Source organism: Somniosus microcephalus, chromosome 9 (assembly GCF_052327205.1).
Source record: "Somniosus microcephalus isolate GS21.2 chromosome 9, FLI_Smic_1.0, whole genome shotgun sequence".
NCBI lineage: Eukaryota > Metazoa > Chordata > Chondrichthyes > Squaliformes > Somniosidae > Somniosus > Somniosus microcephalus.
Window position 1 is genome coordinate 208485199 of NC_140995.1, and position 27716 is coordinate 208512914.

The following is a 27716-nucleotide window of genomic DNA, read 5'->3' on the forward strand; positions in this document are numbered from 1 at the left end:
TATTTAGCCTAACTATCCTGTTCTCTGTACTCTTACTAGCACGTGGCACTGGTAGTAATCCAGAGATTACTACCTTCGAGGTCCTACTTTTTAGCTTGGCACCTAACTCCCGAAATTCTACTTGTAGGACCTCTTCCCTTTTTTTAGCTACGTCGTTGGTACCAACATGTATCACGACAACTGGCTGTTCCCCCTCCCCCTCCAGAATGTTCTGCACCCGCGCCGAGACATCCTTGACCCTTGCACCAGGGAGGCAACATACCATCCTGGAGTCTCGGTCGCGACCACAGAAACCCCTATCTATTCCCCTTACAATCGAATCCCCTATTACTATAGCCCTGCCACTCTTTTTCCCTCCCTTCTTTGCAACAGAGCCAGTCATGGTGCCATGAGCCTGGCTGCTGGTGCCTTCCCCCGATGTGTCACCCCCCCCGACAACAGTACCTAAGGCGGTGAACCTGTTGCTAAGGGAGACAACCCCAGGGGATTTCTGCACTACCTTCCTGCCCTTGCTCTGCCTTTTGGTCACCCATGTACTGTCTACGCTGGCCTTAACCTGCGGTGTGACCAACTCACTAAATGTGCTATCCACTCTCATCAAAATCCTTCATAATTTTGAACACCTCTATTAAATCTCCCCTTAACATTTTCTGCTGAGGAAAACAATCCCAGCTTCTCCAGTCTCTCCACATAACTGAAGTCCCTCATCTCTGGTACCCTTCTAGTAAATCTCCTGTGCACCCTCTTCAAGGCCTTAACATCCTTCCTAAAGTGTGCTGCCCAGAATTGGACACAATACTCCAGCTGAGGCCTAGCCAGTGATTTATAAATGCTTAGCATAACTTCCTTGCTTTTGTACTCTATGGCCTCGATATTTATGAGGAAGCGGGTGGGGGAAAACGGGCAGTTTTACTAAGTGCTCTTTCGAACTGAGGGTGTGTGGGGCAGTTTGGGGATTAAAAAAAGACTGAGCAATACTCAGCTTAAACCTGCTTAACAGTTGACAAATGTGAATTAATCCCGGATGGTCTGGCAGCTCGGTGGGAAGATTAAAGTATGGAATCCTCAATCAGGACCCCTTCTTCCAGACAACAATTATAAAGAATTGTAAATGAATATTAACAGAGGTTACTTTGCTCAATCTTATTCTGCTCATTTTAAAATGTTTTGGTTTAAATAGAGAGTATTCGCAGCCAGTTGGTACTGGCCTGAGGAAACTCTTGCACCTGACCACATGCGTAAGATGTGTTAATATCAGCAGAGACAGACCCATCTCTCTTTTAGGCAGTCCCCCGGAGTCTAGGATGACTTGCTTCCACTCCAATATTGTGAGTTTGAAGGTGACTAATGAGGCCTTTGCGGCATCTACAGACTCTGCCACAGGTGGGGCAGGTAGTGGTTGAAGGGACGAGTGGGTGGAGTGCTTGGTTTGTCAGATGCTCCTTTCGCTGTTTGTACTTGGCCTCCGCGTGCTCCAGACGAAGAAACTCAAAGTGTTCGGCGCCTTCTCGAATGCTTCTCCTCCAATTTGAGCGGTCTTGGGCCAGGGATTCCCAAGAGTCGATGGCCTAGAAATTGGGTTGGGGCGCCAAAGTGGCGCAAAAGTCGGCTGAGCGCAGGATTTAGTGCAGCGATCGGAGTGATACCGATCGCCAGAAATTCAGTTTCAGTGCCCCTCGAGGGAGACGGGGCGAGGCGCGAGGCGCTCCGCGTCCCTCTTAGGGCGCTGAAACTGATTATCGCAGCGCAACGTGCCGCAGCGCCACACGCTGCGGCACGGCACGCTGCGGTACTGCAGGCCTTCCTCCCACTGTTAAGGGGGAGGTGCCTGCAACAGCGCGATCCCTGATCGCGAGTGCCGGCAAATGAGCCCGGCACCAAGGAGAAGTGCCGGGCTCTCGGGAAACAGCCGGCAATGCCGCGGGGGGGGGGGGGGTTAGGAGGCCGGGGACGGAGGTGCTGGCAGGCGGCCGCCGAAAAAGCGGCCTCCCCGCACCTCCACCTTAACTTGCGCTGCTGCCGGCACAGTAAGGCCCCGTGAACTGGGCGCGGGTAGCGAGCGGCGCAACTGCGGCGTTCGCTATCAAATATCGCGAACGGGGCACGAATGGGGCACTGCGCACACCGATGACGTCATCGGTGTGCGCAGCGCAAATGCCTAACGCCACCATTAGCGCCCCTACTGAATATCGCCGGAGACGCAGCCAGTGGCGCTACAGCCACTGACTGCCTCTTTAGGCGCTAACAGGTGGCGCTACTCACCCAATTTCTCCCCCCGATGAGGATGTTACATTTTTTCGAAGGAGGCTTTGAGGACATCCTTGAAGTGTTTTCTCTGCCCTCCTGGAAATCGCTTGCCGTGACGGAGCTGGGAGTAGAGTGTTTGTTTCGGGAGTCTTGTATCAGGCATGCGGACAACGTGGTCCATCCATCGGAGCTGATTGAGCGTGATCAATGCCTCAATACGGAGAATGTTGGCCTGAGACAGAACATTGACATTGGTGCACCCATCCTGCCAATGGATTTGCAGGATTTTGCAGAGGCAGCGTTGGTGATACTTCTCCAGTGTTTTGAGGTGCCTGCTGTACTGTACAGGCCCAGTAGTGTGCCATCTTCATCGCTGTGTGTCAACTGACTTTCTTTACAGTTTCAGGTTCAGTCGCCCTTCTGAGCCAGTCCCTCCCAAAGACGGTATCAAAGCTTTCACTGCTTAGATTTAAAAAAAGAAATTGTTCAACGAGGACACGGCGAGACAAAAAGGCTATCCGAGGTAATCATAACCCTTTGCAATGAGACAGCAGTAAGGGTCCTGTCCTCTCTCATTGCGGTGCTGCGTGTTAAGCTAAAGGCACTTTTACACCGACACTCATTTCATTTGAATTCCAGGAAACTGGTGTCTGTGAGCTAGCGCCTGCCGCCCTAACCCCGCCAGTGTCTACGCTACTAAATACAGCTTCCTCATTCCACCATGAAAAATTATAACGCCCAATGTAAAAATCTTCCACCAGACATTGAGGGGCGATTCTTGCAGCAGGTACAGCATTAACCTATTGCCATCCTAAATCGGCCAGCATCCTAACCTCAGCAGCGGTTGGGAGTGTGCATGAAGACAGAGCCACGTTTCGGAGGCGAGACGACACCGATAAACTGACGGCAGCTCCCGATGCATTAGTGTCTTCACCAAAGCTCATCCGTTACCCGCTCTGCATCTCATGGGGCAAATCCCACAAAGGATGACAGTCTGAAGATGCTACCAGCAAGTTACATAAGAAATAGGAGCAGGAGTCGGCCATTCAACATTTAAATGTGTAGACAGATGGCAAAATGGCAACAGTTGAGGTTTAATACTGAATGTTAAACGTTTAAATGAAAACATCGGCAGGAGCCAGAGCTGCCGTTTGTAAAGGGTCAGCGTCATCCCCATGCAATGGATTTGACTGTACGAGGTTTGTAAACACAAGTGCACAATGTCACGGCATCAGTTTAGTCATCATTCAGTGAAAATTGATAAGTTAAAACAACCAGGGATGATTAGATGGCACAAGCAGCAAGCACATTCCCAGAGATATATCAAATTATCACTGCTGAAATGCCGAACTTTCACGACACTTCATCATGCTTCAGGTTGTTAATTTTTTTTTGGTTGAGCGTGCAGAGTTTGCCAAGATTCAGCCCTTTTATGTGCGGACACCTTCTCCTCTCCTCTATAACTCGATGACACGCGCAATACATGTGTGAAGTGGGTGCAGCACATTATTTATTGGATATTCTTGTCTTGCTGATCACAGCACACACCAGGGTGAAAGTGAGCTGTTGTGGGCTGATTTTGAGAGCGGTAGAGAATATACTTCGAGCTGGGGGACATTTACCCCTCAGGACGAGGCGGACACGTGCGCCCCGATATTTACTTGGGCCCGGGAAGAGAGCGGCTTTTCGGCCCGGAAATCCGGAGGCAAGGGCTTTCCCGCGCGTCCTGCCCAATTTTTTCAGCAGTTTCCCGCCCGACGGTCAGCCCGATTGTCAGGCTCGTTGTCGGTCAGACTGGAAATCAGCCGGGGAGCGGATGTCAGGTAAGTCTGGGGGCGGGGGGTCGTCAACGCAGGGAGGGGGCCCGATCGAATGGAGACAGCTTGCTGGCCCTGGGGGAAATACTCCTGCTCCTCCTGGCTCAAATGCACTCAACCCCGGGGATCTGGTCGCTGGGACCCAACCCCGGGGATCTGGTCGCTGGGACCCAACCCCGGGGATCTGGTCGCTGGGACCCAACCCCGGGGATCTGGTCGCTGGGACCCAACCCTGGGGATCTGGTCGCTGGGACCCAACCCCGGGGATCTGGTCGCTGGGACCCAACCCCGGGGATCTGGTCGCTGGGACTCAACCTACCGGTCAGTTTGAAGCCAGCAGAGACTACACATTAGTCAGTGGGCTCTGTGGTAGTGGATAGCCATGTTAAGAAATACAATGAAGCGCATTTCAAATGCCACTTTTAGAGTTGAGGGTTAATCCAGGAGAAGTGCCCTTGTTTTGATTTTGAGAATGTTAATGTTCAGAATTACTGTATTTTTCTTTTACTGGTTTTATCATGGAGAAACTTGTTTAGTCGTTTCTAACCCGAGCCACGGTCGGTATTCTACTCACGAGCGAAGGAGATCACATGGTGGTGCATGACAGACATGAGAGCCGGAGGACAATGACAAAGGTTCCCTGTTCATCTCCTGGATCTTGGTTATTTACCCACTTATTCAGCCCACTCTGATATCTGGGGCGGGCGGGGGTAGGGAGTTCCATTTTCAGGAGTGGGCCAGTGGCTCCGACCCAGAGCAGAATAATTAGCATAAAAACCCTAAACGTGCATCAACCGGAGACAGATACACAGTATTGAACGCATTACCTCCGAGACAAGGCCCTCCAGACTTTGATCCGCCACATACTGTGCGATTTTAATTAACAGCATCTTCACCTAGCAATGCAGCAAAGATTATGTTCCAAAACAAAAACAAACCTCTCCATCACAAGCAGCCACTTTCTTTGACTTAGTGGAGTACCAAGGCAATATTTGTAAGGTTTTTTTGCTGCCCATTGCAAATATTTTAATTTACATATTACAAATTATTTAGTGTTGTCCTGAGAGTATGAACAGCGACCTAACAAGATCATAGCTAATATTTTTAAACATCCACTGGAGATACCAGACAGGTGATGGAGAATTTCAGCAATGCTTTCGTAAGTGTGAAAACTCTACATCTCACAAGTAGTGTCCATCTTACCAGTCGCAGAACTCCTGGAGCTCAATGGCTCTACTCAGACATTCTGCTGTTGGAGAACAATGGTGAACTTTGCTTTCATTATTCTTAAAATCCCTCACATAGGAACAGAAGGCAGCAATTCAGCCCATCGAGCCTGTGCTGCCATTTTTGTAAAAATCCCAATCCCTTGCATCTTTTCATATCCTTACTTCCCAAGTGTTTATCTCCCCTTTAAACAGTACAGTAGTGGCCATGTCACCTTTGTACTTCTAAATGATTATTACGCTGTAGTGGGGTCTTTTCAAGTCAATCTCCTGGAGTCACTGCACAGCAATCAGGAGCAGCAACCCTGACTGGCTACATTCTCCCCTTCGTAGCACAGCGATGCTGTGGCCAATCGCGTAAGAACATAAGAAATAGGAGCTGGAGTAGACCACTTGGCCCTTCGAGCCTGCTCCGCCATTCAACAAGACTGTGGCTGATCTTCTACCTCATCTCCACCTTCCCGCACTATCCCCATATCCCGTGATTCCCTTAGTCCACAAATATTTATCGACCTTGGTCTTGAATATACTCAACGACTGTGCATCCACAGCCCTCTGGGATAGAGAATTCCAAAGATTCACCACCCTCTGAGTGAAGAAATTTCTCCTCATCTCAGTCCTAAATGGCCGACCCCTTAAATCGGAGACAGTGACCCCTGGTTCTAGACTCCCCAGCCAGGGGAAACATCCTCCTTGCCTCTACCCTGTCAAGCCCGTTAAGAATTTTGTGTAGTGCCCTTACTGCTTCCCCAAATAAGGCCAGCTGACACAGCAGAGATCAGGGGTGGAACCTGGGATCTTTTTGGTCTTTAAAGCCCAGTTCCACACGAGGCAGTACACTTAACCCAGGCACTGGGGAATTATGTCGACAGAAGTATAAGGGCCAGTGATGTAAAATGATGCTGTACGACTAGGTAATGAATACATAAATTATATATAAACATAATATATACCTATACATCGTAACCCAAATACATCAAGCTCAGCCAGTGCATTGAACTTGATGCCCTCGCTTTTCCATCAGCCAATCGCATTATTTTAAACAGCAGCTTTCTGCTAGATTTCCAAAAGTTCCAGCGGGGTGCCTTAGAAGACAGTCTTTTGGCGACTCATTGCCGTCTGTGTCAGACACCTCTGATGTTCAGATCAAAACACTAGAATTTTCTCCGAGACTGGAAAACGGATTTATCTTCAGAAGTTGTGAATCTTGCTCCCAGCAAAAAAAAATGAATGAGCCTCAGCCTATCCAGGGATTGCTGTCATTTTTAATTAATTAATTAATGAATTAACTCCTGAAGGGAGGAGGGAGAAGACAAATCTTTTTTTTAAAATCTTGAGGATGCCTTCAATATTGAGCGGAATGTTATGGACACCACTGGTTAGCTTTTATTAGTTTGAAATAGTTTGAGTCAGACAAGACAAACATATTATAGCTACTGTCGGCGACGTCAGTGTTCTTATAACAGGCCTGTGTTATTTTAAATGAGGCATTCACATCTGGACATCTGCATTAAATCTTTGGCCACTAATACCGTCGAAAGCAATTTCCAGCTTTAGTCAATTAACCCTTTCTGCACAAGTGGCGGCATTCATATACACTCGAGGGGGAAGGGCTAATGAAAACATGAGCCTTTTAAAAAAAGAACACTTACAAATGAAAATGCTGGGACAGATCAATATAAAACCAACATTTTATCTTCTGTTAAGACAATTCAGTTCCATTAATATGAGGGTCGCCAACTTTGGTTGGACATATTCCTGGAGGTTCCATCAAATGTCCACCCACCTCCAATCGCCCAAACAGCACCACCCCCCCCCCCCACCCCCACCATCTCCAATAGTTTTATAACTAAGGAACAAAAGTGTCCAAAGAAATCCCACATTTTTTGTTTGAAGCTCCAGTGATTTTTCTCCAGCAGCGTCCTGGAGATTAACCTTCAATTCCTGGAGGCTCCAGGCCAATCCTGGAGGGTTGGCAACCCTCATTAACGTCCCCTTCACGCCAAAGCAAATTCAAACTTACTCCTCTGCCTGGATGGAGTCGACTGGAGCCACGTAATTACTGGGAATGTATCCTGTTCCTCCGGACTGCAAGGACCGGGCTTCCCACCAGTCTCCCTCTCTGTAGAGAGAGAGAGAAACGTCATAACATAAAACACTCAAAAGGAACAGAGCAGAGATGCAGGTGACACGAAGGATTCAACACGGTGATTATCAGTAGCAACAATGGGACCGCTGACTATTCTTTATTCAAATATGCAATTTAACCTGAAACGTAACAACAGTCTCGCAGTGACCACAGTAAACCTCAAACCCATCTGTCTTTACATTGTACCTATTCTGAATTACTCAATGATGTTTTTCTTGTAAAAGGTGTCCGAGGCTCGCTGCCTAATTTTAGAGGCACTAAATTTAGGATCATAATGACAAGGTGGTGTCTTCAGAGACGTGACTAATCAGGGCTTAGCTGAGGGACAAAAGCAAGAATCGCAACAAAATGTGACAGGAAAATCTGTACTAAGGCCTAGACTTCTCAATGCCAGCGGAAGTACAGTGGACATGGACTTCCACCCTGCCCTCTGACCCCAGCAGATTTTCCGGGGTCAGCTCATTTCCATAATTATGACCATGCTTCCTCCCCCCCCCCCCCACCCACCCCTGGAGACCGGCCAGCAATTGGGTGCACATGCACCTGGGAACGGAAACCCGGAGGCTGCTACGGGATTTAAAGGCCTGTAGCAGCTTAAAGGGGAGGTGGAAGCAGAAGGGGCAAAGGAGAGGAGAGGAGGAGAACCTGCAGAAAGAGAGCCTGAACCAGGGGTACAGATTATTTACTGGACCAGTAATCCACAAGCCTAGCCTAATAATCTAGAGAACGCCAGTTCAAATCCCACCGTGAAAGTTTGCGAATTTGAATTCTGTTTTAAAAGTCCAGAAATTAAAATAGGATACCAGTAAAAGTGACCACGAGGCTGTCGGATTGTCGTAAAAACCCAACTGATTCACGAGTTGACATCTTGGCACAATATCTCAATGTTGAACGTGATGCCAGTACACACATTGTGACACTCCAAGCTTCTCACAGACATAGTTACCTATCCATTGACACCCCTACTGAAGACTCCATGATCACCAGCAGCCCACCTTCTTCCCACTGAAACCCTCACTGCCAGTCCTCTGTCTTTTGACACATGTTGACAAGAAAATTGGAGCGACACACTCTTTCTGCATTTATTCCATTGACAATGATGAACCTTCAGAGAAAGGGAATGATGCTGTGTGTTGCGTGACAGGGAAATTCCAAGAAGTGGGCCCTCAGTGTTAAGGGGAGGTGTAACAGTAGAGATAGGGGGGTCTGGGTGTATCATTGATTATGTACATTCATTGCTGTTCATGGAACTTCAAGAGTATTATCACCTCCCTCCATGCACCCTCCCCCCGATCACCCCCAGCCTCTCCTCCTCCCACGATCATCCCCAGCCTCTCCCCCCACCCCCGATCACCCCCAGCCTCCCACCTCCCCTCGATCAACCCCAGCCTCCCCCCTCCCACGATCACCCCCAGCCTCCCCCGATCACCCCAGCCCCTCCCCCTCCCCTCCGTGCCTCTGCCCCTCCCCCTGCCTCTGCCCCCTCCCCCTCCCCCCGATCACCCCAGCCTCTCCCCCTCCCCCCTGCCTCTGCCCCTCCCCCCCGATCACCCCAGCCTCTCCCCCTCCCCCAATCACCCCCAGCCTCTCCCCCACCCCGATCATCCCCAGCCTCCCCCTCCCCCGATCACCCCAGCCCCTCCCCCGATCACCCCAGCCCCTCCCCCCGATCACCTCCAGCCTCTGCCACTCCCCCCGATCACCTCCAGCCTCTGCCCGCCCCCCGATCACCTCCAGCCTCTGCCCGCCCCCCCCCCGAGCCTCTGCCCCTCCCCCCCGGATCAGCTCCAGCCTCTGCCCCCACCCCACCGTTCCCACCTCCCTAGCAGGTCGACTCAGTTTAATTGTAACCCCTGGCACGCACCACTGTCCATCATCCTAAATCCCTGTAGCAATTTTCCACAGCTTTTTACATCCGAGAATAGCTGCAGAAGAAAATACCCCCAAGTATGTCCCTGACTCATTGAGCCCTGCGAGCTGTACAGAATTACTGCATCAATTTCCTCACTCAAAACAAAAGTGGATGTGTGGGATAGATGTGAAGTTCAAAAAAAAATTGCCAACTGCTTGTAAAAATGCCATTGGTGGCTGTTTGTCAAGGTTGATTGCCAGAGCATTCTCTAGTCTAAGTGAAGTGGGCGGAGAAGGCATTTTGAACAGCACACTTATATTGTGTGGGAGGAAGCAGCACTCGGTAACTACTTGGCAATCTGCACCTCGAACATATACAGCACCCACTCCGAGAACACGCAGCGCTGGAGGAATGTGGTGCCCGATTCAAAAAAAGGGCCGAGGAGCTACACCAGAAATCAGATATTAATACTGCCGGTTTCTGTGGTTTATTTCAGCAATAGTCAATTAAAAGGAACCAATGTACTTTATTTGGGCCAGTTAGTTACAATCATTTGGGCTTTCTAAGACAGAGAACGAATATGGATAAATCGGATTGCATTTTAGTCTTTTGGCTTTTACAAATCTACTTTAAAAAAAAATTTCACAACTGTATTTTTGCTACATTTATAGAAAAAAAATGGGTTATTTTCCAGCTCACAAAACTGGCATTCGTCCACAAATCAAGTTAGTATTGAGATGAAAAATACAGTACTCGACCAGGTTAGAACTCTGAGCTGAACATACTGTGGAGATGTGGGACAGCAACGCATTGCAATACATGCGCTTGATCTTTCAAAAAATCACTACTCCTTTTCCCCTTTTTTTTGTCTAAACTACCCTTTACATTTACTTGAGTCTATTCCCCATTTATAACCGGTCCATTTGATTTTATTCCTCGGTTCATATCGCTCTTGCTAACTTGTTTTCTGCATAATTAGTCTCATCTCTTTCTCCCTTCAATATTAGCTGACTCTGATTGGTGCCCTCTTTCCTCATTTAAATGTTTCATTATTTAACCTATTCAAATTTAGCCCAACCTCCCAACTGTCCCAGGACTAGTGGCAATCCCTCTTCCTGACAACACATTTTCACCCGTGCATTGGTTTCCCTAATCTTCCTCACCCATGTGCTTGAACAGGGAAGGACAGGAAGAAATGTTGAGATTACCACTTCTAAAGACCTGCTCCTAAACTGGTTTCCTAATCTCAATGAATCTTGGGGGGCTTCAGACCTTTCTTTACCTACATGGACCACAATAACTGATTACCCTCACCCTCTCGTTGTAACATCTTTTCCAGTCTATTCAATATGTCCCTAACCCTAGTATCCGAGAGGCAACAAAGCATCCGGGATAGTCAGTGCTGACTGTAAGAGACTGCGTCGGCGCCACTAACTATTGAATTGCCTATCGCGACTGCGTTCCCAGCTGTGTTGTTGATCTCACTCCTTTACTTGAGCCATCTCGTGTTTGTTGGTGCCATCGATATTTATTTGATGAGCCTGCCCAGAATCCTCGAGCTTCAAATCTGAGACACCACAGGCTTTTCTGGGCACTCCTGTTCTAACCTTCCCCTCTTGCCTTTCCCCACTGCGACAAAGAGAGAGAGAGAGGGAGGTGCAAGAGAGAGAAATGCGAGAGAGTGCAAGCACAAGAGAGTGTGAAAAGCCAGTGAGAGAGAGAAAAGCGAGAGAAAAAAAGCGAGAGAGAAAAAAGGCGAGAGAAAAAAGCGAGAGAGAAAAAAGCGAGAGAGAAAAGCCAGACAGAGAGAAAAGCCAGAGAAAGAGAGAAAAAGCAAGAGAGGAGAGAAAGGTGAGAGGGGGAAAGAGAAAGAAAAACCGAGAGCACGAGTGTGTCTGCACGCACACAGGAAAACAATCAGGTTGCTACAAAGAGAGAACAGGAAAAAAAGGTTAGCTTCAGTCTCAAAGTATCTTCAACATGTGCCCACGGTGATTTCCCTCCCTCAGTTACTCAACTTGCTCAAGATGGAGGATAATGCATAATCAACTTTTTAAATTTAATTTTCATCCCACATCATAATGCAGCTGTTCCTGTTCTTGCTTTGTGCTTTAGAAATTCATCTGCGTTTATGAAATTTCTTCTGTTTTTAATATTTGAGCTGGCCCTTGTATTAAATATTCAACAGATTTCACATATCTTCAAAATCTTAGATGGCCAAAACTGATGAAAGTCAGCTGGTTTTGCTCAGTGTGTCTATGCAACGTGACTATGCATCTGGCGCTAAAGAGATAAGCAGAAACAAGAGAGATGGTATCCAACACTGGTCATGAGTTCAATGAATTCCATCAAGAATTCATGGTTCATATTAGAGTAACCCTATCCTGCAAGAGTCGCAGAGCAATCAATGAAATGTGATTTCATGAATGAGGAACTGAATAACTGGTGAACAGCAATCTCGGTGAAATGAAAATGCTACTTCATGGGAAGGACGCATGTGTTTGAAGGGGCTTGTTTTGTATCAGGCAAGTAGTTAGGCAGATGTATTGGAGGCCATGGGACTTCCTTGAACACATCTGCTCCTGGTTTCTGTGAGATGCGAGAGAGGAAGAGGAGAAAAAAAATGAATCACACACAGACACAGAAAGAAATCTTCCCATGTAATCTATGTATAGTCAATCTGCAGCACTAAGGAGGGTAGCTGTTCGATTTGTTTCATCAAGGATGATTTGGTACTCCTGTGACAATGGGACATCCCACCAGATAGTCATGGGCACAAAACTCAGGGTTGTGATGGTGGTGCACTCCATGGACAGGAAGCAAAAGTCACCATTCTTTGTCTTTTCCAGTTGCAAGTGCCCCAGATGGTTACTGGAATCCTTCACCACAAGTGACTACTGAGGCAGATGACACATCTCAATACCACGAGCAACTGCAATGAAGCCCAGAGTTTGGGCTGGTCAGCTCTTTCAGCCGACTTGGAGGCTATATTTTGAGGGGTGGGGTGAAATGGGGCTACATCTCAGTGTCGGCACGGATCACTTCATAGAAAACCAAAAAGCATCAGTGTCAAGTTGAGGACAAAACTTGCTCAGAAACAAAACACCATCACAGACGGCTGGTTCCTCTGGGTTTTAGCTTGCAGATGAAAAAAAAAAGTCTTTGTTTACTGTGTTGCTTTGGGTAACCATGTAAACCTCTGTCACATAGGCTGGATGGAGCAGCGACACCTGGGATGACATCAACCAGGGAGGGAAGAATCAGCTTCAGCCAGCTGCTCCAGGCAGCAGGGACTATCCTGCATTGGCAACAGAAAGTTGCACTGGTGTAGTGACACTGGGGAATGATTCCTTCTGAACTGGTTTGTTATTTTGCCTGAACCTCAAATTCTTTCATCACCCGGACGATGACTCAACCCACTTTGCTCTTTAAAAAGCCTCTTCACTCACTGTACTTGAACAACCATGGGCATCGCTGTAGAAAATGGCCAACAATAGAAAATATAACACAGAAACGGGCCAGTCAGGTGTTGTTTATCCTCCCCATGAGCAGTTGTCCTCATCCAATGTGCCTGTCATCTTCTGTCCTCCAACCACCAATCTAACCTATTCTTAAATGTTGGCGCGCTCTCTGCTGCAATCACTATCTTCTCCACAGCCTCTCAACCCTCTGTGTTAAAAAAGTATCCCCTGCTCTCTGTCCTAAATTTCTTGCATTTAATAGTATATTGATGTCCTCTCGTTCTAGAGCCCTCAATCACTGGAAACAATCAGTTTCCATCTACTCTGTCCCATCCCTTTATAATTTTAAATCAAGTTATCCCATTATCTCCTCTGTTTTAATGAAAACAGCCCCAATTTTTTCAAATCTTTTTGTATTTGTATTTCCTTATAATAGGCAGCATCCTTGTGCTGTACCCTCTCTATTGCCTCAACATCCTTCGTATAATGTGGAGCCCAAAAAACTGCACTCAGTGCTCCAACTGTGGTCTTATTTTTGTACAGATTCACCATTACATCTCAAGTTTTATAATGGTCACTGTAGAAATAACCAGTGTTTTTTAATTTCTTGTAATTAAATGGATGGAATGGATTGTACCGTCATCTTTGGAAGAAAACAGCTTGCACCCATCTGCAGGAAACAGGCACGTGATTTCTCCTATTAAGAAAGTTACTGCCCAAAAAACATCACTAAGTTTTCGAAGGAGGACTGTGGAGAGCGTCGGCCCAGAGAAAAATGAGGACACGCAGATATCAAATTTACTTTATACTCGACAATACAGGTGGGAATCGAACAGTCTATAACCACATAAACATTGTGGTAATTGCAGACAAAGATACATGCAATCAGACAGCACAGAAGGAGGCCATTCGGCCCATCGTGCCGGCTCTTTGAAAGAGCCATCCAATTAGTCCCACTCCCCCGCCCTTTCCCCCTAACCCTGAATTTATTTCCTTTTCAAGTTTATATCCAATTCTGTTTTGAAAGTGGTCAGGCAGTATCTGTTGATAAAATAGACAGCAAGTCTTGGCTATGGAACTTTTGTCACGGTAAATGTCTCCACAGATGCTGCCTCACCGGCCGAGTGTTGCCAGCGTTTTCTGCCCTGGTTTCAGATTTTCAGCATCTGCAGTATTTTGCGATTTGTTCAAGGACAGCTTCAAACGCAGCTCCGCCCAGGGAAGAAACATTAAACACTGTATCTGAAGTTTACCGATTCAAAAAAATAAGATCAATAAAATGAAATTGTGGAAGGCTGAACGTGTAAACACTTTGAATATTTGTTCTGAATCCCTCTCCAGCAAAGGCGTCAACTAGATTGGAATGAATGATTTCACTCCTCCGCTACAATGGGGGAAAGTGTAAAGGGGAGCTCGGCGTATCCTACAGCGTCATTTCAGGTCTACTATTTTGTCAGAGCTGCATCTTGGAGCAGTGGGAAAGGTGCAGGAGGGCATTTAACTGCTATGATGGATTTCAATATATTACATTGAATCTACAGCACAGAACAAGCCATTCGCCCTAACTGGTCAATGCTGGTATTTATAATCCACATGAGCCTCTTTCCCTCTCTATTCACCTCTTCCACCCTAACCCCGTATCCCTCTATTCCCTTCACCCTCATGTATGCATCAAACCTCCCCTTAAATGCGTCAATGATACCTGCTTCCATTACTCCAACTGGCAGTGAGTTCCACATTTAAATTCCTTTATTGTACAAGTCAGATTAAACAGCTGTTACCATAGTGCCAGCAGACATTAATGATTCCTTTTAATGTTTTATTTAAAAGAAAATTGGATACTGAATATAGACCAACCAATGAGGAATCTGGCTTCCTAACTGATGGGAAATGGTGCACGACCACAGCAGATGATGATCACAGGGAATCATTTATGCTGCTCATCTGAACTGTGCAGAAGCCTCACCATTGGGCGAAGAAAGTAACATTTCACAAAGACTGGAGCTGTGGTTTCTCCAGTATTAGTCTCTCTCTCTCTCGGTACTCACGTGTTATTAAGAATTTGAAACTTTTCTCCTTTTCTAAAGCTAAGGTCATCATCCGTTCTGGCATCGTAGTCGTACAGGGCCACAAAAAGGGTTACCCCAACTGCAGACAGGAAGCAAAAGGATATCCGTCAGCAGCATGATCATGGCTCGGAATAAAACTATACACCACAGCTCATTCTTTAGTGCTCAGTATCTCCTTACACAGTATACAAAAACAGTCAATTTTAATATATACAGGAAACTTTTTTTATCCGGCACGGATGGGACCGACGTGCTGCCGGTTCATCAAAAATTCCGGATAACCGCAAGCTATAGTAAAAGATACGGAGCTGAGAGCTCCGTATAAAGCAACAAACCCACAGCTTCAGAACAATGGCCACAAGTTGCAAGCATCTCTGTAGCTTAGCAACAGCTGCAGCCACACCCTTGCACAGCAACAAATGGAGGAAGGCATGTAATAAAAGTTACCTGAACCTACTCCTGAATTTTGCCGGTTAACCGAGATTTCCGGTTATTTAGGTGCCGGTAAATCGAAAGTTTCCTGTAGTTGCAGCACAGCGTAATCGCAGCAATGCTCATAGTATGGCCCTGAGGAGGCATTCACAGCCCACCTCCCCTTCATCAATGGTCTTCCGCAAACGTCCTGCTCCATGCACCCGAGTTGATCATTTTAGCAGCTTGTGTTTTGTAGCTTTTCACGTGTTTTACAGAGTGCAGTATAACTCCAGCCTAGTGTGAAGCCACATTCAAGGAGTGCCCAGGATTTCAGTGGATTCCTGTAGACAATTTGCAAAGTCACTTTTGAAGTTTGTGTTGGGAGAGGAGCTCCACTTACTCTCTCCTAATATTAGAGGGGAGTTGGCCGTAAGGTGGAAACACACGTGCAGAGCGCTCTCCTTACTGAGCAGAGTATCAGGTGCAGGCGGCAGTGTAACTCAACTCCACCACTTGCGCATCACTCTACACAGATACCAGTCAGACCAGTATTAGTAGTGCAATGACACGTTTATAGGTGATGCTGGAACTCAGCTGTATGATCAGGTAGAATCATTTCCAACCACTTGACCTGAATTTGCAAGTTAAAAATATATTTAAACATACGAGTGAAACAAATGACACTTTACTGACCTGAGTAATATTGTTTAAATATTTAACTAATTGTTCACATTATACTTCCTCCACATAACAACTTGCATTTATATAGCACCTTTAACGTAGTAAAACGTCCCAAGGAGCATCTCTACAGTACAACCATGGTTTGCACAGTACAACCATAGTTTGCACAGTATAACAATGGTTTGTACCGTATAAATCATTTGTACAGTAAATCATTAAATAAAAACTACTGGCTGCACAACAGTAAAAGAAAGCAAGTTGTTCACCAGTTTATGCCATTTTCTTCAAGCAGAAAGAATGCTTTGTTGTGGTGGAAGGGTTGCTCAACACAAGGGGTCTTCATTAAAGCATGGTACCATTAAGGAAAACAAATTGTTAAAAAACAAAAGCAAAAAGTTAGCACCATGTGGGTGTTTCTCCTACCGGTTAACGTTCCTCCGCCTTGAGTACGCAGCGTCCCCGTGTGAGTGGAGGAATGAACACCACCAAAGACGGTCAGTGTTTGCCCACTTGTTCCATGGAAGCTGTTGTAATTTGGAATCCCCGTAACACCGAAGTTGGGATAGTGCTGAGGAGAAGGGTCGGGCCCATACCGATAGCCTGGGTTCTGGGGAATGGAACCGGCCCTCTCATCCACTGCTGCTTTTGTTGTCTCTTTGTCCTTGCATTGCACACAGCCCATTATCTAAACACCTGGGAGAGAAAAAAACCCAATGACAACAGTCTTTGGCAATTTGCATAAATGGCATTGGTTCCTATCATTGGTAGGGCAAACTCATTTTAGCACATGGCTCCAACTAAAGCACAAGAACATCTGGATAGCAACAGAGCGCACACCTGGAATATCGCTCGAATTCCACTCCAGCCCCATTGCATTAGTGGTAGGGCAAGTGCTTTATGATTTCTAGTGCCACCACGTTAATAGCCAGCTACTTTTAGGAGCTAAAATTTGCATATTGCCAATGGCATTGTAAATTAATTAATGTTGAGAGATTCCAGGTGCAGCATGGCGAATAACCAATAGTTTATGGAGCTGATCGTTTAGTTCCCAATCAAAAAGGCACAAGTCTGAGATTATGAGGATTGACGTATGAGGAGAGATTGGGTCGATTGGGCTTATACTCGTTGGAGTTTAGAAGAATGAGAGGGGATCTCATTGAAACTTATAAAATTTTGACAGGACTGGACAGACTAGATGCAGGAAGAATGTTCCCGATGGTCGGGGAGTCCAGAACCAGGGGTCACAGTCTAAGGATAAGGGGTAAGCCATTTAGGACTGAGATGAGGAGGAATTTCTTCACCCAGAGAGTGGTGAACCTGTGGAATTCTCTACCACAGAAGGCAGTAGAGGCCAATTCATTAAATATATTCAAGAAGGAGTTGGATATATTTCTTAAGGCTAAAGGGATCAAGGGATATGGGGAGAAAGCAGGGACAGTGTACTGAATTTGGATGATCAGCCATGATCTCATTGAATGGCGGAGCAGGCTCGAGGGGCTGAATGGCCTACTCCTGCTCCTATCTTCTATGTTCTATGTTTCTATGACTACTTCTCCTCACTTGAACTTGCTGGTGTTGGTTGGAATAGGGCCATCCATTCTCAGCCAGATAAAACAACATGCAATTCCGGCAAGAAGGAAAAAGTGGCTATCCTGCACCTCACATTTGGTTGGATTGCACTTACTCCTAGCTGACTGCGGAGTAGGACTGATACCAGTCTCGACAGTCCTCAGAGATACGGCAACCCAGAACACATTTTGCAACTTTTAACATAAACTCAGATTTGTATTTTCTTGCAAGTTTATCTAAATCTTTAATTTGCCAAATAGAAACATGAAGCTGGTAATTTAGTTGTACACTTATTTACACCTAGACACATTGCAACCCATAATATTCATCGTCAAGAGCAAAGGAGGAGTGATAATTCTGTTTAGAGGGAGATGCTTTAAATTTAAAGTATCACTTCTGTAAACACTGCAAAAAATAAATAGCTTAGAATGACTTTTACCCTTTTTAGTGTCAATTTGGGGGAATTCACCTTAAATCTTGGAATTTTAAATATTACACCTTTCTCTACTTGAACTTCCGGCCCTCGATAATAGGTACCAGTGTTTCCAACCCTATCCTGATTGTTTCATTAAAAAGTCTGTGCCTTGATTAAAAAGGTTTTCTCATTCTCCTGAGCCACATTACTCAGTTCATGCAATGGTGTTAGAGTCATAGAGTCATAGAGTTTTTACAGCACAGAAAGAGGCCCTTCGGCCCATCGTGTCTGCGCCGTGTCAGCGTGACTGAGCAGGTCGGAGACCCGTTCTTCACACCGTCTTCATCATGCTTTCCACATGCTAGTTTCCTCACGTGCAACATATCACACTTGCACACAAACCTGATGAAATTCACGGATATGCCGGTAAGTGTCCACATCGGGTGTGGTGGCCTCACCTACTTGTCTTTCACTAGCACTCATTACATTGAATAGGGACCGGCGCCTTTCAGATTCTAGATGCCGATCCTGGTTCTTAAAACCCATGAACGAGTTCAGAATCAGATTTCCCTCGATATTTTAGTGGTTACCTTCAGGCACTGGGTCATTACTCTTTAGCAACGCAGTGAGTGAGAAAATAGCACCTCATACCTCCAGTATGTAACAGCACTGTAATATGCACAAGGCAATATATATCGCAGTATGTAACAGCACTGTAATATGCACAAAGCAATATATATCGCAGTATGTAACAGCACTGTAATATGCACAAAGCAATATATATCGCAGTATGTAACAGCACTGTAATATGCACAAGGTAATCTATTTTTTTCTTTATTCGTTCCTGGGATGTGGGCATCGCTGGTTGGCCAGCATTTATTGACCATCCTCAATTGCCCTTGAGAAGGTGGTGGTGAGCCACCTTCTTGAACTGCTGCAGTCCGTGAGGTGAAGGTACTCCCACAGTGCTGTTAGGTAGGGAGTTCCAGGATTTTGACCCAGCGACAATGAAGGAACGGCGATATATTTCCAAGTCAGGATGGTGTGCGACTTAGAGGGGAACTTGGAGGTGATGGCATTCCCATGTGCCTGCTGCCCTTGTCCTTCTAGGTGGTAGAGGTCATGGGGAGGTGCTGTCGAAGGAGCCTTGGCGAGTTGCTGCAGTGCATCTTGTAGATGGTACACACTGCAACCACGGTACACTGGTGGTGGAGGGAGTGAATGTTGTTCCAATAAAGCAGCCTGCTTTGTCCTGGATGGGGTCGAGCTTCTTGAGTGTTGTTGGAGCTGCACTCATCCATGCAAGAGTATTCCATCACACTCCTGGTTGTGCCTTGTAGACGGTGGGAAGTCAGGAGGCGAGACACTCGCCACAGAATACCCAGCCTCTGACCGGCTCTTGTCGCCACAGTATTTATGTGGCTGGTCCAGTTAAGCTTCTGGTCGATGGTGACCCCCCCAGGATGTTGATGGTGGGGGATTCGGTGATGGTAATGCCGTTGAATGGCAAGGGGCAGTGGTTACACTCTCTCTTGTTGGAGATAGTACTTGGTCTTGCTACATGTGGGCACAGACTGCTTCATTATCCGAGGAGTTGTGAATGGAACTGAACACTGTGCAATCATCAGCGAACATCCCAACTTCTGGCCTTGAGGGAAGGTCATTGATGAAGCAGCTGAAGATGGTTGGCCCTAGAACACTGCCCTAAGGAACTCCTGCAGTGATGTCCTGGGGCTGAGATGATTGACCTCCAACAACCATAATCATCTTCCTTTGTGCTAGGTATGACTCCAGCCAGTGGAGAGTTTTCCCCCCCGATTCCCATTGACTTCAATTGTACTAGGGCTCCTTGATGCCACACTCGGACAAATGCTGCCTTGATGTCAAGGGCAGTCACTCTCACCTCACCTCTGGAATTCAGCTCCTTTGTCCATGTTTGGACCAAGGCTGTAACGAGGTCTGGAGCCGAGTGGTCCTGACGGAACCCAAACTGAGCATCAGTGAGCAGGTTATTGGTGAGTAAGTGCCGCTTGATAGCACTGTCGATGACACCTTCCATCACTTTGCTGATGGAGAGTAGACTGATGGGGCGGTAATTGGCCAGATTGGATTTGTCTTGCTGTTTGTGGACAGGACATACCTGGGCAGTTTTCCACATTGTTGGATAGATGCCAGTGTTGTAGCTGTACTGGAACAGCTTGGCTAGAGGCACGGCTAGTTCTGAAGCACAAGTCTTCAGCGTGATAGCCAGAATGTTATCGGGGCCCATAGCCTTTGCTGTATCCAGTGCGGTCAGCCATTTCTTGATATCACGTGGAGTGAATCAAATTAGCTGAAGACTGGCTTCTGTGGTGGTGGGGACCTCAGGAGGAGGCCAATATGGATTATCCACTCGGCACTTCTGGCTCAAGATGTTTGCAAACGCTTCAGCCTTGTCTTTTGCACTCACGTGCTGGGCTCCACCATCATTGAGGATGGGGATATTCATGGAGCCCCCTCCTCCTGTTTGTTGTTTAATAGTCCACCACCATTCACGACTGGATGTGGCAGGACTGCAGAGCTTTGATCTGATCCGTTGATTATGGGATCGCTTAGCCCTGGCTATAGCATGCTGCTTCTGCTGTTTAGCATGCATGTAATCCTGTGTTGCAGCTTCCCCAGATGCGGAATGTAACAGCACGATCATCTGTACGAGATAATCTATATTCCAGTATGTAACTTCATTGTAATATGCACAAGGTAGTACGCATTCCAATAAACCTCAATTTTCAGTAAAGCAATCTCCATACAGGAGCTTCTACCACATTCAGTGATGCAACATCTTACTTTGTTTTTGAAAGAGAACCATTTCCTGTCAAATGATCAAATTAACTTACAGCAGCTTCAAATTTCATTTACAAGAGAGATGATACTCATCAGGAAATTGCACAATCTCAGACCCAAGAGAAGTATATTATAGTGTGTGGATTGTAAAGCAGGTTTTAAAAGTGAGAAAGGGCACAACACAATTCCGATCAGTACATTAAAAAGCTTTTGTGGTGCTGATGCAGTTACACTGTTCAGCCATTCATTACATATAAAGATAAAATCATTCGTTATTCTGCATAATCTGCAAATATTATTTCCATCACTGCAGAATCGCATTGTAGCAAAACTGTTCTTGCAAACCTCGTGCTCGAACCAAACAACCGCACCACCCCACCCCACCCCGAGTGTGTGGAGGAGCTCAAGGCACCGCAGGGTACTGTGCTACGATGAGGATGAACTAGATTGCATTACTGATCGCTTACACTACTGCAGCGAGAATGTCCAAGGAAATCTAGGCATTAAAAGCCAGAGTGTTACCTCAGCAGTTCTGAGACACTTTATTATTGGACCAGAAAGGCAGCGCTACAGTGTGCTGGCAGCCTGCGCCCACACTCTCCGACAACCATAAATCATTTCCTGCCCTGCAAGAGAGAGAGAGAGAATACTGACTCGCATACAATATTGCATTTTGGCTTTGAAGAGCAATGGGTTATCTGCCATCGGCTGTATTGTACCCTACACTGGAAAAACAGACGCACTGTATGGATTTTGTTCAGCCTCACTCAGCGGCACTGAGCATTTATGTCTCAAGCATTGCAGGTCTTTTTACTGTAGTGAGACTCCCGCAGTTCAGGCGTGCTATTACAGTGCATTTCATTTATTAAAGCGAGGCTGCTTTTTTTTAAAAAACCCACACAGATTATCAATTTAAATGGAGATCTGTAGGTTGAAACTCAGGAGACAATGCTGAAGAGGCCCCAGTTTCCCGTTCTTCACAGTCTGAAATTAACAAGGGAGCTGGGGAGCTAATTCTGCTCCGACTAATGCGTCGTTTCCAAAATGCCTCTTTCGGAAATCTAAATTTGACTCCCTTAAAACCTCCAGTTGGCAATCGTGATTTACTCCCTGTTAAAAAAAGTCTATTATTAACTGTGCTCCCCCTCCCAGCTGAATAACCGGTGAGGGCCAAGCCTAATACAAAAGCAAAATACTGCGGATGTTGGAAATCTGAAATAAAAACAGAAAATGCTGGAAATACTCAGCAGGCCAGGCAGCATGTGTGAAAAGTCCCAGTTCTGACGAAGGGTCACCGGCCTGAAACGTTAACTCTGTTTCTCGCTCCACGGATGCTGCCTGACCTGCTGAGTGTTTCCTGCATTTTCTGTTTTTATTTCGGGTTAAGCTTAATCTCGACTGGCAAGCAGCTGAATTGGACGCCGGCATCGAGGTTAGCAAATCACCATCAGGAAAGGCAAGGCCTTTTTTTGGGAGACATGCTAATGAAAAACGATGGAAAGCTGGAGATGTAAAAAAAAAACTCGAACTGTTTATTGATCTTTTTGTAAAAATCCCACCCACCCAAATACCACGCACTGTGCTTTGGCTCAGAAAATGGCCCGTTTCCAGGGCTACTTTCACTGCCCCCCTGGAGTCAGCTGCTGGGAGGTGCAAGAGCACACCACCCAATGGATCCCTTTCCATACAAACCGGGCCAAGTTCAGCTGAAGTGATTCATGTATCCCAGCAAGTTTAAAAGGAGTCTGTGTTATGGTGCAACAGGTAAAAGTAGTTATCCCCAAAATGGCAGAGAGTATTTTTAATAAAATTGAGCAAAACCTCACAGATTTTTTAAAATATAAAAACCTGGAAATGTCCATGCTCATTGTGGATTCCAGGATACTGGAGAATGCACCAGAGAGGTGCATAACCCCACCCAGAAGCTAAACCTTGTGGTGTGTGCGGGTGGGCTGGCATGCCCCCTCTCCCCCTTGTCCTGTTCCTTTTTAAACACTGTCATTTCTTCCAGTTCTGAGGAAGGGGGTGCTACACCTGAAAATGTAATGTGTCTGTCCTCTCCACAGGTTCTGGCTGAGCTGCTGTGTGTCTCCCACGTTTTGTGACGTTGCTCCAGGTTGTTGTTGTTGTTGTGTTCCTTGTTTAAAATGGAGAACGGTTGGGGAAAGACACAGCTGGGACCGGTGACGCGGGGAGATCGTTTGCTGCCCGGCGTGTGTGTCACGGTCACGTCTCTCTCTCCTGTCTGTGTGCGTAGGTTGGACTGCAGACTGGTGGAGCTCAGCACTGGCTCCTGCAGCTCACGTCAGTTTTAACATGTTTTTTAGTTAGTTTATAAAACATTGATACTTTTCTTAAATGCATGGCTTTGACTGCTCGCTAAAGAGGTATCAACAACAGTACCCTGCTGCATTTTGCATCGATCTAGTAGGAAAGTGTCCCCGAGGCGCTTCACAGAGGTGGAGAAGTGTAATTACTTTGGGTAATTACTTGCTCTCATTTTGGGTTGTCGGCTTCTCTGTGGCTGTGCCAACCCTATTTGAAGCTGTCCAACAGCTTTTTTAGTTTTCAAGCTAGCCTTGTATAAAGTCGGTGATGTGCCTCAATAATCCCGAGACTCGATGTTAGCGGAACAAAACAAGGCTTTTATTAACTTAGAAGATAACACGCAGTGGAGAGAGGTATCTTCCATCTGGAGCTCTGCAGTACTGGATATGAGGCCAGACTGAGCTGGCTTACATAGAGGCCAGGTATGGGCGGAGCCCTACACACAACACATTCCATACATTCCAATATACAATACAATGGTGAGGAGAAACCTGAAACCAACCACAGTCACAGGCAATACAATGGTGAGGGGAAACCTGAAACCAACCACAGTCACAGGCAGTGATGAATGGAATATTTTATCACATTCACCCCTTCTATAGATTTAGTCTGTTCGGGGGTTTGGTAGTCCTCTGCGACCGACGTGGCTGTTGTGGTGTCGCGGGTGTCGGCTGGGTGTCCCCGGTGGCCTCCTGGGTCTCTGCCGGGGGTGCCGCCAGGGTTGTTGAAGGGGTAGTTGGTGGGGGTGCCGTTGGTCGATGTTCTTCCGGGGGTGATGAAAGAGTAGTGGGTGGGTAAGAGTTGCTGTGGTCGTTGTTGCTGCTATTGCCGTGGTTGTTGTCGTTACCGGCTGGGGCGACGTCTTTTATTGACACGGTGTCCTCCCTTCCGTCGGCGTGCCGGACATACGCGTATTGGGGGTTGGCGTGGAGTAGGTGCACTGGCTCCACGAGAGGGTCCGTCTTATGGCCCCTCACATGCCTTCGCACGAATACCGGACCTGGGGTGGAGAGCCATGACGGCATGGATACGCCTGAGGTGGATTTCCGGGGAAAGCTAAACATTCGTTCATGAGGCGTGGCATTAGTGGCAGTACACAATAGCGGCCGTATCGAATGGAGCACATCTGAGAGGACTTCCTGCCAGCGGGAGATAGGGAGGCCCTTGGTCCTTAGAGCTAGAGTGACTGCTTTCCATACTGTCCCGTTCTCTCGCTCCACTTGACCGTTACCCCGGGGGTTGTAGCTGGTGGTACGGCTCGTGGCGATACCCCTGGACAGCATGTACTGGCGTAGCTCTTCACTCATGAAGGACGCCCCCCTATCCGTGTGGATGTAGCTCGGCATACCGAACAGGCAGAACAGGCTGTTGAGGCATTTAATGACCGTGGCGCTGGTCATGTCTGGGCAGGGGAAGGCGAATGGGAACCGGGAGTATTCGTCCACAATGTTCAGGAAGTAAACATTGCGGTCGACGGACGGGAGGGGGCCCTTGAAATCTAAGCTGAGCCGCTCAAAGGGCCGTGTAGCTTTGATTAAGTGGGCTCTATCAGGGTGGTAGAACCGAGGCTTGCACTCAGCGCAAGTGCGGCAGTTCCTGGTCAGAGACCGAACTTCCTCAATCGAGTAGGGTAAGTTGCGGGACTTTATGAAGTGGAACAGCCGCGTGACCCCTGGGTGGCAGAGGTCGTTGTGGAGGGTCTGTAGCCGATCCCCGGTGGCGCTGGCACACATCCCTCGTGAGAGGGCGTCAGGGGATTCGTTAAGGGCCCCTGGCCGGTAAATGATGTCATACTCAAAGGTGGAGAGCTCGATCCGCCACCTAAGAGTCTTATCATTTTTGATCTTCCCCCTCTGTTTATTATTGAACATAAACGTTACCGACCGCTGGTCGGTAAGTAGGGTGAAGCGTTTGCCGGCTAGGTAGTGGCGCCAGTGGCGCACTGCCTCCACGATGGCTTGGGCCTCCTTTTCCACGGAGGAGTGTCTGATCTCGGGCCCTTGGAGGGTCCTCGAGAAGAAAGCTACGGGCCGCCCCGCCTGGTTGAGGGTGGCCGCCAAGGCAAAGTCAGATGCATCACTTTCCACTTGAAATGGAGTGTTCTCATCCACTGCCTGTAGCGTGGCCCGCTCAATATCCTGCTTAATGCTTTTGAAGGCGGCGTGGGCCTCAGCAGAGAGCGGAAAAAAGGATGCTTTCAAGAGGGGGCGGGCTTTGTCGGAGTAGTTGGGGACCCATTGGGAATAATAAGAAAATAACCCCAGGCACCTTTTCAGGGCTTTGGGAGTGTTGGGCAGGGGCAGCTCCCGTAGGGGGCGCAATCGGTCGGGGTCTGGTCCGATTTCCCCATTCTCCACCACGCTGCCTAGTATGCAGAGGCGCGTGGTGTTGAAAACGCACTTGTCCTCGTTGTAGGTGAGGTTGAGTTTTTGTGCGGTTTTCAGGAACCTCTCGAGGTTCGAGTCGTGATCCTGCTGGTTGTGACCGCAGATGGTGACGTTGTCGAGGTAGGGGTAGGTTGCCTGCAAGTGGTGGTCATCGACCATGCGATCCATCTCCCTCTGGAAGACCGAGACCCCATTCGTCACCCCAAAGGGGACTCTGAGGAATTGGTAGAGGCGTCCGTTCGCCTCGAAGGCGGTGTACGGGCGGTCCTCTGGTCTGATAGGGAGCTGGTGGTACGCTGACTTGAGGTCGATGGTGGAGAACACCCGGTATTGGGCGATTTGGTTCACCATTTCTGATATGCGGGGTAGCGGGTAGGCGTCTAGTTGGGTGTACCTGTTGATCGTTTGGCTATAGTCGATCACCATCCGTTTCTTCTCGCTACCCCTTACCACCACCACTTGGGCGCGCCACGGGCTATTGCTACATTCAATAATGCGCTCTTTCAGGAGCCTGTCTACCTCGGTCGCGATAAACCGCCTGTCCTCCCAGCTGTACCTCCTGCTTTTGGTCGCTATTGGCCGGCAGTTAGGGGTAAGGTTCGCGAATAGCGAAGGCGGCTTTACCTTCAGGGTAGCCAGGCCGCACACTGTGAGGGGCGGCTGGGACCCACCGTACTTGAGCGTGATGCTTTGGTGGTTGCACTGGAAATCCAGGCCCAAGATCACGCTCGCGCATAGATTCTTCATGATTAATACTTTAAAATTATCGTATACAGTCCCGTTAACGGACAATTGTACCGTGCAGTAACCCAGAATGGTCGATGTCTGGGTTTTATCAGCCATAGAGATGGTGCCCCGAGTAGGGACCACCTTTAGGGAGAGTTGTTGTGCCAGTTCAGGGTGGATAAAACTCTCCGTGCTTCCGCTGTCAATTAAACATTTAACCCGGCACCCGTTTACCTCGATGTCCACCATTGATTTGGATAGCGGGTGGGGCCTGGTCTGGTCCACTGTGACCGATGCCACTGTAGGGCCCTGATCGAGACAAGATGGCGTCCACGCTGTCTGCTCACAAGATGGCGTCCAAGATGGCCACTCCCACGGCGCACACGCGGCGGTGGCGGGTTTTGGTTTTCCGGCGGGGTTCCCTCTGCACACCTTCCCGAAGTGCCCCTTCTTACCGCACTTAAAGCAGGTGGTGCCTTTCGCCGGGCACAGGTTTCTGGTGTGCTTTGGCTGCCCGCAGAAGTAGCAGTTGGGTCCCCGACGCGTCGCGGCTGTCGTAGGGCTTCTGGGGGGAGAGCGGGGCCCCGACGGTGTCGGGCTGCCGGGCGGGGAAGATGCCTTCCAAGATGGCGGCGCCCTTGGTGCACACGTGGCGGCGTGGACGGCGCGGGCTGAAGAGTAGGCGTCCGAGTTTCTCTGGGCCACATCCAGGGATCGCGCGGTGTCCGCAGCCTGTTTCAGGTCCAATCCCGTTTTTTCCAGCAGTCTTTGCCGGATGTAAGTGGAACTGAGGCCTGTGATAAAGGCATCGCGAACAAGCTCGTCGGTGTACACTGCGGCTTTTACATCTCGGCACTTGCAGTTTTTGCCAAGCATTTTCAGGGTGCCTAGGAACTCCTCCACCGATTCCCCAGGTCGCTGTGCGCGAGTGGCGAGCAGATGCCTAGCATACACCTCATTCGTAGGCTGCTGGTAATGCGCCTTTAAGATGTCGCAGGCGGCCAGGTACGTGTCGGCGTCTTGGATGAGGGGGTAAACCCGGTGGCTTACCCAATTCCGCAGAATTCCGAGTTTCATACTCGCAGCGTCCGTAGCGTCTTTGACGGCTGCGGAATTGTCCAGGAAGAATTCCATACACATAAACCAGTGTCCGAAGCGTGCTGATGCGTCCGGAGCATGCTGATCCAAATCCAAACGTTCGGGTTTCAGGAGTTGATCCATTGTGTTGAAAAATAAGTTAATAAAATTGATGTGCCTCAATAATCCCGAGACTCGATGTTAGCGGAACAAAACAAGGCTTTTATTAACTTAGAAGATAACACGCAGTGGAGAGAGGTATCTTCCATCTGGAGCTCTGCAGTACTGGCTGTGAGGCCAGACTGAGCTGGCTTACATAGAGGCCAGGTATGGGCGGAGCCCTACACACAACACATTCCATACATTCCAATACTACAATACAATGGTGAGGAGAAACCTGAAACCAACCACAGTCACAGGCAATACAGTGGTAAGGGGGAACCTGAAACCAACCACAGTCACAGGCAGTGATGAA

The 27716-nt window shown here is 47.8% G+C and overlaps 1 protein-coding gene across 16 annotated transcripts in view; it reads right to left on the reverse strand.

The window, feature by feature from the left end:
- fynb (FYN proto-oncogene, Src family tyrosine kinase b) overlaps positions 1-27716 on the reverse strand; it is a 278988-nt gene that overhangs the window by 61159 nt on the left and 190113 nt on the right. For all 16 annotated transcript variants that reach the window (XM_085997844.1, XM_085997842.1, XM_085997839.1 and 13 more), the window contains 3 exons: positions 16340-16609; positions 14801-14900; positions 7314-7412 (listed from right to left, as the gene is read on the reverse strand). In XM_085997844.1, coding sequence (XP_085853970.1) covers positions 7314-7412; positions 14801-14900; positions 16340-16598 — 458 coding nt within the window. In that variant the 5' untranslated portion in view covers positions 16599-16609. The remainder of the gene's footprint in view (positions 1-7313; positions 7413-14800; positions 14901-16339; positions 16610-27716) is intronic.